The 14,484-nt window shown below is 36.5% G+C and overlaps 1 protein-coding gene across 1 annotated transcript in view; it reads right to left on the bottom strand.

Annotated features, from left to right (window-relative positions):
• Positions 1-14,484, bottom strand: part of RSRC1 (arginine and serine rich coiled-coil 1) — a 430,058-nt gene that overhangs the window by 412,778 nt on the left and 2,796 nt on the right. Inside the window, exons 2-3 of the mRNA XM_045088558.1 lie at positions 4,257-4,452; positions 3,171-3,296 (exon numbers count right to left, since the gene is read on the bottom strand). Of these exons, the coding sequence (XP_044944493.1) occupies positions 3,171-3,296; positions 4,257-4,450 (320 nt within the window). The 5' untranslated portion in view covers positions 4,451-4,452. The remainder of the gene's footprint in view (positions 1-3,170; positions 3,297-4,256; positions 4,453-14,484) is intronic.

Below are 14,484 nucleotides of genomic sequence, written 5' to 3'. Positions count from 1 at the left end.
AACAAAAACAAACAAAACTAAGTCTTTGAAGAAACTAACCATAGTGAAGTGAAAAAGAAAACTATATAGCACCCCCACAGTAAAGATAAAAAGCATAAAAAATTATTGACTCTAGGGGCGCCTGGGTGGCACAGTCAGTTTAGCATCCAACTCTTGTTTTCAACTCAGGTCATGATCTCAGGGCCCTGAGACTGAACCCTAAGCCAGGCTCCATGCTCAGCAGGGAGTCTGCTTAAGATTCTCTCTCTTTCCCTTTGCTCCTCCAGCTTGTGCGCGCACATGTTCTTGCTCTATTTCTCTCTAAAAATAAATACATAAATCTTTTTTTTTTTTAATTATTGACTCTGTGTTTGTTTTTTACAGGGGTATATATCAGCAATTCTGAAACTACTTTCTGTGTACTCTAGAACAAAGAAGTAAGTAAATGTACTGTAGATAACAGGAGCAGATTCTTCACTGTTGCAAAAGGAAGCATTATGTGTCACAACGTGAATACTTTGAGAACATAAAAATTATATTAAAATAAAAATTATAACCACCTGCTTACTCTATAACTTATCCCTAGAAACTGCAGCAAACTTCACACATTTGACTTCCTTCCTGCCATCTCCTAGAACACGCTTTATCTTTCAAGAATTTTTTACATACGTAACGTTTTCTGAAGTTTTGACTTAACACAACTGAAATCACTCATTTCTATTAAAAAGCAGAGATCACTAACAACATAGCTTCAGATTTAGAATCATACAGTATTTTTTTCTTTGAAAAACTCACTACTTTCATCTTCCCTGTTTAAATTATAGCCTTGGTAAACTCAAGGAATGAGTTCAATTTTATTGTTAAACCAAGATTAAACTCATTTAATTCTTAAAATATACTTTCCAAAATAATATGTGTATAGGGCATGTATTTTCTCAAAATTTTAGACTTTTCAGTGACTTCTGATTAGTTACCATAGTTAAATGCCAACGTATTGATGCAAAAGGTGGAGAAATTGCTGTTTTGAATAAACCTCTGAATTTGTTTTCCAATATACAAAATAAAGGTATTACTGTGCATGGCACCTTAACAGAGTTACAAAACTCAATCTACTAAATGCATATTACCCTAAATAGTTTGTAGTTGACTAGATACCACTGCTACTCTTTTTAAGGTCTTCTTTGCATTGCAAAGGAAAAGCAATTAACATTTCCAGATTCCCCTTTGGAGACAGTTTTAAGTAGATAATTGGGCAGAAAAACAGCTTCCAGGTGAGTATCCTGAGAACCACTCACTTCGGTGCTACAAACTAGGAGAGTACTTAAAACTTCCAGTGGCTTCTGAGCAAACAACCAGCTGCCATGCTTCAAGTTAAAATAATCAGTGACAGCTTCCCTAATTGCCTGGAGTCTTCCAGTGGTTACAAAAGTTCCCTCTGTTAAAACCCTGATGCTTGGAATCAAGCTATAAATGACTGATACAGGTGACGATATATGGGAGTATATGAGAAAATACTTTATAAACTAAAAAAGGCCATAAAAAGCATAAATTATTATTTTTGTTCCCACTGCTGGGAAACTTCAGTTGAAGTTGTTTTCTGATAATCAGCCTCTTTTTAGACAAATCAATACAACCAAAATAAAGCTTTCCTTCTACAAATCAATAAAATAATAAAACATTTTCTTGCTACAAAACCAAACACTCTACCTAACTTCATTTCCCCCAATTAAACATTCACTCAAACCAAGGAATGTTTACCAGCAAGGCATTTTGCTAGGTAATAAGAGGACCCCCATACTTCAAGAATTTACAATATATGAGAAAATCAAAACACAATATTCAAAATATAATTGCTAAAAATCAGGAGCCACATGTGATGGGGGGTCAAAAAAAGAGGGATTAAACTTGACTTGGGAGTGAAAAATCAAGAAAGGATTGAGAAAGAATTAAAGGTTAAATAGAACTAAACATTAAAGGATAAGAAGGTTTCATAAAGTACAGATACTGTAAGAAAGGGGAAAAAAGAGCATGCTTAAAGAAACAAAGCTAGCAAATCGGGTACGTGAATGGAAAAAAAGGCATCTAACACAAGAGTGGCTTAGCCATGGAGTATGACAAATGACAGGAGGCTGAGGCCAAATAACACAAGGCCAGAAACCTAAACATTTGAACTTCACTGCTCTTAACCAACTTCAGATTCACATGGTGAATTATAAAATTTTGTGCCCTAAATAACAAAACCAGGCTGCTAATATACTCCCACAAGTAAAGCCTAATAGTAGTACGAAGAATTAAGCAGACAAAAGAAACTGATCTGCTTTTCATCCTAACATTCTTCTGCTCAAAAACCTTCAATAATTTCTGAATGCCTCCCTTTATCGACCATCAATACCATAATCCCCGTCCTACTCAACCAAAATTTCTGCCATTGCCCAAACGTACAACTGACTCCAGATAGGCTATTCTCTTTATTACTGACCCTTGAGCACAGAGTATTAGTCTGTGTATTAGTATAATAGTCTAGCTGTGTATTAGTCTGTTCTGGCTGTGATAAGAAAATACTGCAGACTGGACAGCTAAAACAACAGAAATTTATCTTTCACAGCTCTGGAGGCTTTAAGTACAAAATGAAGATGCAAGCTGATGTGATTCCTGGTGAGGGCTGCCTTCCTGGCTGAAAAAAATTATAAATACCCATCTTTTCACAGTCTTCAAGTCGCCTTTTCTCTGAGTGCAGACTCACAGAGACAGAAGTCTCTCCCTTCCTCTTCATTTAAGGCCTAGAGGATTAAAGCTCCACCCTATGACCTCATTTAACCTTAACCTTAAATACCTCCAATAACAACCCTATGTTCAAATATAGTTATATTGTGGGTTAGGACTTCAACATATGAACTTACGGGAGACACAAACTCATCCCAATACACACAGAGGCAAGATCTTGAAAGATTTTACAGCTTCTCCACTTACATTCTTCAAAAATTTCCTCCATCATGTGAAAAAGCCCAGGCCGGCCTACTAGAGGATGAGAAGCCAATGATGATGAGTGACCCCAGAGGAAACTAGCAAAAGAACCACCAGCTGAACTCAGTCAAAATCATAAAGTTATGAGAACAGAAGTGACTGTTGCTTTATATCACTAAGTTTGGAAATAGTCTGTTACAAAGCCATAAATATCTGATATGACTTACCTTCTTGTTCTGCTTTTTGACCTAGATCTCTGAACTCTATAGGATTTCCCTCGACCCCTTGAACGACTTCGACTTCGTTTTCTTCTAGAGCCATAAGAAGAGCTACTGCTTGATCGATGCCTGCGTCTGAAATAAAATATAATCAAGTGTCATTTGTATAAAAAAGTGTTTATGAGAACCTGGGTGGCTCAGTCAGTTAAGCATCTGCCTTCAGCTAAGGTCATGATCTCAGGGTCCCGGGATAAAGCCCCACATTGGGCTCCCTGCTCAAAAGGGAGTCTGCTTCTCCCTCTTCCCCTCACCCTGCTCGTGTTCTCTCTCTCATTCTCTTTTTCAAATAAATAAATGAAATTAAAAAAAAAAATTTTACAGGCATTAAAGAGAAATCATCTAGATTCTAAAGAATCACCTCATTTTTACTACTTCTCAATCCTTCCTAGAAGCAAACAGAGGAAAAGTTATTCTTCTTGAAGAGTCAGATGACTGATTCATAACTTAGTGACTGGATCAGCTACCAATTAAAACATTAGGGGTGCTCAGTGGATACAATCCTTCAAATATTATCAGATAATATGTTATGAGAACTATACTAGTTAACATCTACAAAGAATGACAAAGGAAGAAGACACTAGACATGTGAATTGGGCCTTACAAAAAGGAAAACCTTTGGAGGAGGGACGTGTTGGACCAAATGGGTTAAGGAGAAAGGGAAATATAGGCCTCCAGTAATGAAATGAGTAAAGCATAGGAATAAAAAGCAGAGCCTAAGGAATACAGTCAATGATACTGTAATGGCAATGTAATGGGACAGATGGGAGCTACACCTGTGAACATAGCATAATTTATAAATTTGTCAAATCGCTAAAATATAAATCTGAAACTAATACGACATACTCAAATAAAAAAGTAAAAATGAAAAACAAGAACAAAAACAAAAAAAACCTTTTAGGTTGGGACTTAACCCTCATAAATATGTAACTACTAAAAGAAAAAATGTTTCACCTAGAAAAATTAAAAGTACGAAAACATATGAACTCCAAAGAATGTTATTCTCATTACTGTACAAAAGAAAATTATGAAAATCACCTTCTATCATATGAATGAGAACGAGGCTGAAGATCTCTGGACCAAGATCTTGACTTTGACCTTGATTTCCTTCCACCTTTCTTTCGGCTGTATGTTCTACTATCTGAAGAACTACTTGAAGATGACCGTCTACGGTGTTTCTTTTTTCTCTTGCTTCTGCTTTCTTCTTCAGTATCTGAAGACCGGCGTCCCATTTCTAAGTTCAAATTCAAAGAAAATTAGTTCTAGCCCAATGGCACAATGGATGAAATTCAACATAATAATTATTGTAGAACTTTGTAAGAATTTAAAGGGTCTCATTTAAAGTAAAACTTTAAATGTACTTGGCTTATTGACAAGACATGAGAAATTGCTCTAGTACAGTCTTTGAGGATTATCAATTAACAGTTTTTAAAATTCACGCACTATTTAAATGTATCCATAACTTTTCCAAATGTCTCTCAAGAGTCAATCCTGAGAACAGCTCATTATAATAATTTTCTTTTAAGTTGCACTTATCCTTACTTATATAATACTTGGTTTAGGGACTACTTGGTTTAGGGATCAACCAATAATCCTTTATTTACACATTCCTTAAATATAAAAAGTATTTTACTATCTTTTAGAGTTATATTTTTCGAACTAAAAGTTCTAAATTTTAAATGGATAAAACCTCATTAGTCATCAACAAAGTGCAAACTGAAATAATGCACTATCACCATTTCATTAGTGAAATCTGAGGGAGGGAGGAAATGGTCACTGCACTACTAAAGTTGGGGACACCTGGGTGGCTCAGTCACTAAAGCATCTGCCTTTGGCTCAGGTCATGATCTCAGGGTCCTGGGATCCAGCTCTGTATTGGGCTCCCTGCCCAGAGGGGAGCCTGCTTCTCTCTTTTCCACTCTCCCTACTTGTGCTCTGTCAAATAAAAAAATAAAATCTTTAAAAAATATATAAAGTACTAAAGTTGATGAGGTTATTGTAAAGTCAGTCAATTCAGCACACTGCTCGTTCCTATATAAAGTGATGAGATAATCCTTCCAGAAAGTAATTAAGCAATTTAAAGAGAGTCATAAAAATGATGATTTTTTTTGACAAAGCAATACTATTTCTAAGAATTTATCTGCAAAGTTTTTCTCAAAAGGAAACTATATTCATTATAACATTATTAAAACCATATCTACAGAGACTACAATTTATGAAAATATGTACCTATAAGAGGCGCCTGGTGGCTCAATCAGTTAAGTGTCTAACTCTTGATTTTAGCTCAGGTCACAATCTCAGGGTTGTGAGATCAAGCCCTACGTCAGGCTCTGTACTGGGTGTGGAGCCTGCTTAAGATCCTCTCTCTCACTCTCTCTCCGCTCCTCCTCCATATATATATGTATGTACATACACACACACACACACATATATATACATACACACATATATATGTGTACATATGAGTAACAGCAAAATTGAAAATAACTGGTAATTTTTTAAAAATTTTATTTATTTGAGAGAGAGACTGAGAACACAAATGGAAAGGAAAAGCAGAAGGAGAGGGAGAAGCAGAGGGAGAAGCAGACTCCCCACTGAACAGGGAGCCTGATGTGGAGCAATTCCAGGACCCTGGGATCATAAACCAAACCGAAGGCAGACTCTTAACCTGAGCCACCGACTCAACCAACTGCCCCCAAACTAACTGATAATACTGAAGTGATGAAACTGGGTAATTATTTTATTTTACACTATTTTCTATAAGGCTATGGTAAGGCTTATAAGGCTATAAGGCTTGTATATTTAGTATATAAAAGGAAAAAAAAACTACAGAAAAAGAACTTAAGGTTTTTATACCTAAGAATTAACTTAGTTGATAAGAAGCTTACTTATCTTACTTTAAAGTTAGCCTTTATAAAGAGTTTCATATGCAATCTCACTTATTTTAACAAAATAGTTATTAGCTATCTTTCAATATCACATAAAAGCAAGATCCATCGTATATAATGATTAAGATAAACCGTTAATGGATCAGATAAATAAAAATCTGTTTCCCTTTAATATTTATTCAAAATAAATTAATATCATTACTATAAACAAAGCAATATGTTAAATTACAGCTTTGTTTTCAGAACGGTCAGATGAGGCATTCCCCTCCCTAACTCTAATACAATACCACTTGAAAATTGCTGTCAGGACTAATCCAAAATTCTAAGTTATTTACCTAGAACCAGAATTAGACTTTAAATCTAGTTAGGAACCTCTAAGATGTTCACAGTTCTAACATTTTACAGTTAACAAAATATTGGAAAGACTTGGTTTTGAAACTTTCAGTAAATCACTAGTGTAGCTAAACCAGCTTCCTCACTGAAAAATGACACTGCACAGGTTAAAAGATCACCATGACCCTTTCCAGCTTCAAAATTCTATGATTATGAAATTATACATATATAGATAATATAAATGTACATATATACATATTTAAATATTTACACATATATATAACATCTGTATATTTCCATTAAAGAATGTATACATAACTGAGTTATAACAATCACCTAAGTTTTCCTATATCCTGGCTTTTCCTTCCTTTCTTGTTTTCATCTTTAGACAGTTAAGAATTTTCTTTACCCATAAATAAACATTTAAATAAGATGAGTTTTTATTATAATCTTCTTATCTGGTTAAAAAATACTAAAATGAGTGTGAAAGGATAAAAAAGTTTAAATTCACAAGAATTAAGAGACTAAAAGAGAAAACAACAGGAACAGTAGACAAGATATGTCAATAAATTTTCAGCAAATGAAAAACAGATGGAGGATCTAGAGCTAAGAAAGCTGAATATCACACAACTGCAGAGAATTGCAACAAGAGAAAAGCCAATTCACCCAGCAAAAATCAGAAAGGCTCAGGAATTTGAGACACCAGATACCATAGCCAGCACAACAGGTCAAGACTAAAACACAGAGGAGTTGAAAATCTGTAAAAGAAGTAATCGCCCAGGCCCCTTCCCTGACCCAAACCAGACAAGTGATTACTCCTCCCCAAACCCAGCAGGAAAGGTGAGGGGTTTTTTTTTAAGGAAAATAATGAAACAATAAGCAGAGGTCCAGGCACACAGTAAAAGAGGGCAGAAAGATGCTAAACTAAAAGTTAAAGGAAAGTGAAAGTCTTCAATCTAATGGGAAATACTGCAGCACTAATGTGCTTGGATCCAAGAATTCTGGAAAAGGATTCTTTGCAAAAACTGAATAGTCAAAAAAAGTATACAAATATTTGAAGCTCCCCCGGGGAAAAAAGGCCAGGCTCTTATCCAATCACCCTATCACCAAGTCCACCAGTTACCAAACCCAAACCTTAAACACAGTAAACTTTTCTCCGTAAACTTTTTAAACTTTTTAGCAATTATACAATGAAAGGTAAACAGTCACGTGATGAAAGCCTTTATCCTAAGAGACAGAAACCAAAACAGAAAAATAAAAGCAACTTGTAGTAAACAAGAGACATCAAAAAAATTACTGTTAATATCCCCAGAAACACATGAGAAGATGATCCAGCAAACAAGAATAGGAGGAACACTCAAAGAACAGGAAAACGTTAAATATAAGCAAATGGTAATTTGTAATAAAAAAAATACAATAGGGTTAGAACATAAGGTCAAAGGACTCACAGAAAGGAGAAAGAAAAAGATAAAAAACAGGAGGTAAAAGAAGATCAATCTAGAAAATCCAATATCCAATCAATATGCATTTCATAAAAAAAGAATGCAAAAAGGAGATATAGAAAAACACCCAAAGAATTTCCAGAATTGAAGGATATCAACTGCTTTAAATCCCCAGAACAATGAATTAATAAAAGATTTACACCAGGGGCACCTGGGTGGCTTAGTCAGGTAAGTGGCCACTTTTGGTTTCAGCTCAGGGTCTCAAGATTCTGGAACTGAGGTCCCCTCCCCACCTCAAGCTCCATACTCAGTGGGGAGTTTGCTTGAGGATTCTTTCTCCCTCTGCCCTTCCCCCAGCTCATGTGCAAGCTCTCTCTCTAAAATAAGTAAATCTTTAAAAAAAAAAAAAAAAGACATATACCACACATAGCTCAGAAAAATACAGACAACAGTCATATACAGATCCTAGAAACTTCTTAAGAGAAAAAAATGGTGTAAAGCAACACAAAAAACAAAAAAGACTTGCCTTCACATATCTAAGTGAAAATGACTTTCAACCTCTCTATATTCAACCCAATCACTGATCTAGTAAGAGATCAGAATAAAGACACTTTCAAATATGCAGTCTCAAAATTATACCTTGCATTCACCCTTTCTTAGGAAACTACCAGAGGATGTACTCCACCAAAAGTAGAGAGTAAACCAAAAAGATGTTCCAGATCCAGAAAAGCTAACACTAGAGATAGGTATAAAGTCTCAGGATGGTATTGGGCTTAGGTATAAGAGATACATCAGAGAACAAGAAACAAAAATCCTTGCCCTCTAGCTTATGCTTGAAATGGAACAGCAATTCTCAAAATGGGGTCTGTAGGTCCCTGAGGGTCCTTAAAAACCTTTCAGAGGATCCAAGAGGTCAAAACTATTTTCACTATAATACTGAAACATGATTTATCTTTTTCACTGGGTTGACTTTTGTACTGATGATGTAAATAAAACTAAAAATAGACAAAACTGCTGGTGCCTTAACAGGAATCAAGGAAATGGCACCAAACTGTACTGTATGACTACTGTAGTGGACATTATATTCTTCACTGCAACACACAGTTTAAAAGAAATTTTTTTAAGACAGTTTCACTTAAGAATGTCCTAGACAGAAGAGTAAAAATCATTAACTTCATAAATTTTAAACCTTGAACACACATCTTTTTAATATTCTGTATGATGAAATGGGAACTACACTTACCCACTGCTGCATATTAAAGAATAACGGTGATTTTGAGAAAAAGTGTTAATACAAACAAATTTCAAATTGAACAAGCTTTTATCATGACACTATCTCTAAAAACTAACTATGACTATTCAGACTTGGGTATTAGGCAGACATTTGCCCAAAAACCAATGAAGAGACTTTTTCATTTCAAGGAAAGCTGACATTATTTGTTACCCATGATAAAATCTGAGCTCTTAAGCAAAAATTAGAACTTAGGATAACTTGTATCCACCACCGTGAGACTGACAGCTTCCCACTCAGTACTTGACAATTTCTGTGTTGAGATCGGTGGTGATATTCAAAAATGTGAATTTTTTAAATTACATAATAAAGACTCAAAATTCAGAAGGTATGCGTAACTCAGTGAACCACTATTCTCCCATAGGCCAATTCAGGATCTCACAGAATCATGCCTAGGTAAAAAAAATCCACTCACAGTATAAGACAAACCCATAGATTTTAATGTGATAGACTACAAAGTCATTGACATGTTTTCAAAAACCAGACTGCAACTAACCTTTAAGAAACCACTACTTGTCAAGTTTTAGTGTAGTATGAAAGAAGTAATTATCAGCAAAGGCTATTAAAATACTTTTTTCCAATACCATATATTTGTGAACCCAGATTTTCTTTATATATTTCAATCAAAACAACTCATCACAATGGAACGCAGGGGCAGATATAAGAATCCAATCATCTTCTATTAAGCCAGACATTAGAGGGTTGCAAAAGTGGAAAATAATGTCACTTTTCTCACTAAGTGTGTTCTGGAAAATATAGTTACTTCTATACAAATGTCTTATTTATGTTACCATGTAATGGGCTTATTATTATTTTTAAGTGGATTAATAAATATTCAAAATTTGCTCATGTAATTGCTAGTAAGGCAGTATTTACAGATATAGCCCATATAGATAAAAGTTCTTGGAGTCCACAATAATTTCTAAAAGTGTAAAGGAATCCTAAAACTAGAAAGTTTGAGAACCATTGCTCTAAGGTATCTATAGTTATTTCCATTCTCCTTTCTTGTCCAGCTTATTAAGTGCCCACATAAAGCATAAAGAAGTAGACAAAAAAAAAAGGACACAGATTTAATTACATATCTTATTGTTGACTGGAAAAAAAATAGAGAATTGGAGGTAAGTATACATTTTCCTTTGTTTTAACTGCAAACAACATAACTCACCCATAATAGAAGAATGATTACATTTAACCCAGAAAAATTAATGGTAGATATAAAGCCTCTCCTTAAAGACACTAAATAAAAAGTTTAAAAACCATGTCACCAAACTATAAATACATTTTCAAGTAACATATTTACACTTCAGAAAAATTACTCTGAAGTATAATCAATCCTCAAGAGACTGCAGAAGCCCCTACACTTATTATAGTTAACTTCCAATATTTATTCAGAAAACTGAACTGAGAGATCCAAAAATTGTCTTCTTCATCAATGATGGGTACTGAATTCCTACTCACCACCCTAGATATATACTCACTTCTGGCTGTCCATAATATCATTGGCATACAATTGAATATACTTGCTCATTCAAGTCAAGGTCGTCAATTTATATTACACACTCCTAGTAAGAAAGAACTCCTTATACTTAACTCCACTGTATGGTATAGTACATGAAAAGACACATTAATAACTCTTTCTGATAAGGGCAATAATGAACTGAGCAGAGATTTTTAGGAGCCCCACAAGCTAACAATTTTTCAATATACCTGTAAACAGAAAACCCAACTATAGGAATGAACTCCTACAACTCTTGGTTTTCTGTCCCCCTTCTGTCTTCTAGTACTTCCTGGTTACAGTCTCCTGATTGCAAACCTCCCCCAAATACTCCCACTACCAAAGTGAAACCAGGAGAGGTAATGACTACAACAGGACATCTATTTACAAAAACACCTAACTGAAAAGTTCAAGTGACTTACTGAAGACATGAAGCCAAGATGTGATCATTCAAAAGAAAGCTCAAAGGTATACACAAGTAGTTCCTTTGTCTAGTTATTAATAAAGGTACATGAAGCAGTTAGCCTTTTTCAGAAAACAGGTAGAGGGAAAAAGATTCCTAGAGAACATAGTTTATAATTATTTCTCTACTACTCATCCATTAGTATATCAAACTATATTTTTTAATCTTGGACACATGGCTTAAAAAAAAAAGTCATGTCAATGGGAAATCCACCTCAAAAAGGTAAAGTAAAAATGGGGCTAATAGCATTTTAGCATAGGAAGAAACCCACAAACAAGTACAAAGCCATGCAAACACAGTAAAAGAACTGTGGTAAAATTCTAATTTAAGATAACAGCAAATTTCAAAAAAGACAGAACTGTCAAAAACACACCTATCATAATTAAAAATTTGTAAACTAGTATCTCTTTTTTTAAAGAGCATTATCAGTCCTAAGAATTTCTCCCCAATGGTTTGAAAATGAAAGCAGAAAATTCATCTATACATTTACTGTAACAAAATCATTACAGAAGTTTTCCAACTCTTAACACAACTTTTTGCTAAGACTGGTGGAACTGGTAAGGCCAATTAATACATACCAGCTGCCTTTAATTTTTTTTTTCTATTTCAAACATTTTTAGCTCTCTTATTGAAGACCGTAACAGTAGTAAAGTGTTACCACTTGGCAGGAAATCTCCTTTGCTTGTAAAGAAAGTGAGTATTTATAGACTCTAAAGCTAGACAGGATACACAGTTCCCCACAAGGTCGCACCTGCCATATTCAAATCCTTAAACCTGATAATTCTACATATTCCCCTCACTTAGAGCTTTTACGTCTAGATGAGCGCTGGAATACTTTTTTGTAACAGAAAAAAATATTTGATTTATGTAAATACCTAGTACCTACTTAGTTGAAACTCGAATAGTTTGGTGCTAATTCTGAAAACGCAATTAACAACAAAAAATTTAGGCTTCCAGTGTACATTTAAATATGTATAACCTCTAAGATAGAAGTTATGCTAAGGCTGATATAAAATCATGAGTCCGCAACATGTCTAAGTAGTGCATTATAACCTCTCACCAAAGTGAACAGAGATCAAGGGCAGCCATGTGCTCCTAAGGAAGCCCATAAAGGTGGTCATATGACCACAAGGCCAAAAATTCTGAGGTCAAGGAAATTGAAGGTTTAAAGCGAGTATATTTATATGTGAAGGAAGTTAAGTCCACCTCACCCAGCACCATCTCTCTCTCAACAAGAGTGGGAGCGCGGAAGGGGGACAGGGAGGGAAAGAGGTGGATCTCAAGTACCGACAGCAGAGTGAGTGGGGTGGAGTGCACCAGGTTGCAGCCTCCCTCTTGCTCCATCCTACTATAGCTAGTGACGAAGCACCAACACACTGCAAGATGAGCACAGAAACCCAAAAGCAGTGATGGAGGACCAGAGACTGGGGGTGCAGATGGAGGTGTGGTCTAGGTATGAAGAGAATTTAGAGCTGGTTAACTCTTCCTCACCACCACCAGACTAAAGGCCTAGCTTGAGGCCTGCGACCGCACAGTACCCCAGAGGCACCCACCACCCAAACACCCCAACTTGGACTTCCAGGGTCAGAAAGCGCCAGGTACCGGGCGCATGCGTGCTGCGCCGCTCCGCACGCCTCGCGGCCGCCACCCACCACCCCCTCCACCCCCACTCCACGTCGCCTTCCCCGCGGACTGCGCCAGGCCCCGCGCCGCTTCTCGCCGGAGCAGGGCCTCGGAACCTTGCGCCCGCAGCCGCTGCCTCCCAGGTTCCGGATGCGGGCATCACCTGGGTCCTGGCCTCCGGCTTCACGCCTCCCGTTGACTTGCAAGCGCCACAGACCAAAAAACCTTCCTTCAAATCTGGGCGCCGCTGCCGTCCTCCGAACTTGGTTCAGTTTAAGCTCACCGCCTTCCTGGTTCCAGCGCCAGGCAGCCTCAGCCGAGCTTCCGAGTGCATCGATAGAGACTGCCAGGAGTTAGAGGAGTACCGAGGGAGTAGATTGTCACGCCGCCAATTTTTTGTTTGGTGTTGGTTTTGCGTCCTTGCTTATTTGATTTTTGTTTGTTTGTTTGTTTCCCAAAAAGCAATAAAGGTGAAGACTGAAAAGTGTTATTGCCTTAGTAACCGTCGCTATCGTCTTAGATAATCAGTAAACAAATCTGCATCGTAGGAAGTTATGTTTAAGACACCACACGTAGCAAAATTAGTTATCTCACTCAGGGGGAGGAAGAAACTAGCCCAACGATAATAAATCATGGGAGTGTGTCTGTGTAGAGTCGTGTGTGATTAAACTCTAATGATTTATTTGCAAAAATGCATTAAAATCGGTGTTTCTTCTACCCTGAAGGTGAAGGCATTCACAGGTTGGGTGCAAATTAGTTTCCCACATTAAAGTTAACGGGTTGGTGGAGGAATGGGAGAAGGCTGCCTGAGGCAGGGAGCCGAGGTTTCTTCTGAAAGAGAAATTAAATGTATAGATTTTTTTGTTGTTGTTTAAACCAATAGAAATTACAGCGATTCAGCATTTTCTGTGACTCACACTACATTATTTATCTGTAAGAAACCTAAAGGAGGTGAATAAACCCTTGGCCTTGGTTTGGGTAGACTGGAAGAACCAACTCGTCAACTGATAGATATCCAGGCTAGAGTTTTCCGCTGACGGTTTGAGAGGGTGAAAATCACCTCCACAAATATATTGCTCATAAATGACTTTACCTTAAATAACCAGTTTTGAGGGACCGTTTTAAAACTTAACTACTACACTACACGTTTATTTTAAATAATTCAAGAGCTGGGGAGTGGGGGGAGCTTGGCGTCCTGAATTTCATTGGAACCTGTGTATCTGTCTGCAGGTTGTCAACTAAACTTTATTCAGTGTTGCTGTTGGTTTTTTTTTCTTTTTACCAAAACCACGTTTTGAAAAACCCTGTCTCAAGAAAAAATTTTTTATCTAATGAAACATCCTTAGAACTTCATGAGCATTTATTAGCATATGATTTTAAAACTTTGTTGATGTTGGTTTTTAACTAAACTTCCCTTGGGCCAGTGGAAATCTGTGGGAAGGCACTGCAGATTTCTCACATCCGCATCTAATATTAACACTACTATTCCTAAATGTATACAAAAAGCCGATATGCCAGGAAAATCTATGGGAAAAATCTATTTGGTGTGAGTTCCATGATGATTGTGTCTGAGAGTTCCCTGATCACCTTTAAAGTGGTCATTTTTCCCTCAAGCTCAGTAGACAGAATTTTAAAAGTAGCTATTGAGTCTCCTGATCCCTTGCCAGACTTCTAATAGTGATTATGTTGGAGCTGTTTGTGAATACACATTTAACACCTCAGTTTTAGAGC

Source organism: Mustela putorius, unplaced genomic scaffold (assembly GCF_011764305.1).
Source record: "Mustela putorius furo isolate JIRA1106 unplaced genomic scaffold, ASM1176430v1.1 tig00003834_pilon_pilon_pilon, whole genome shotgun sequence".
NCBI lineage: Eukaryota > Metazoa > Chordata > Mammalia > Carnivora > Mustelidae > Mustela > Mustela putorius.
This window is presented reverse-complemented; position numbering and strand designations above follow the sequence as displayed.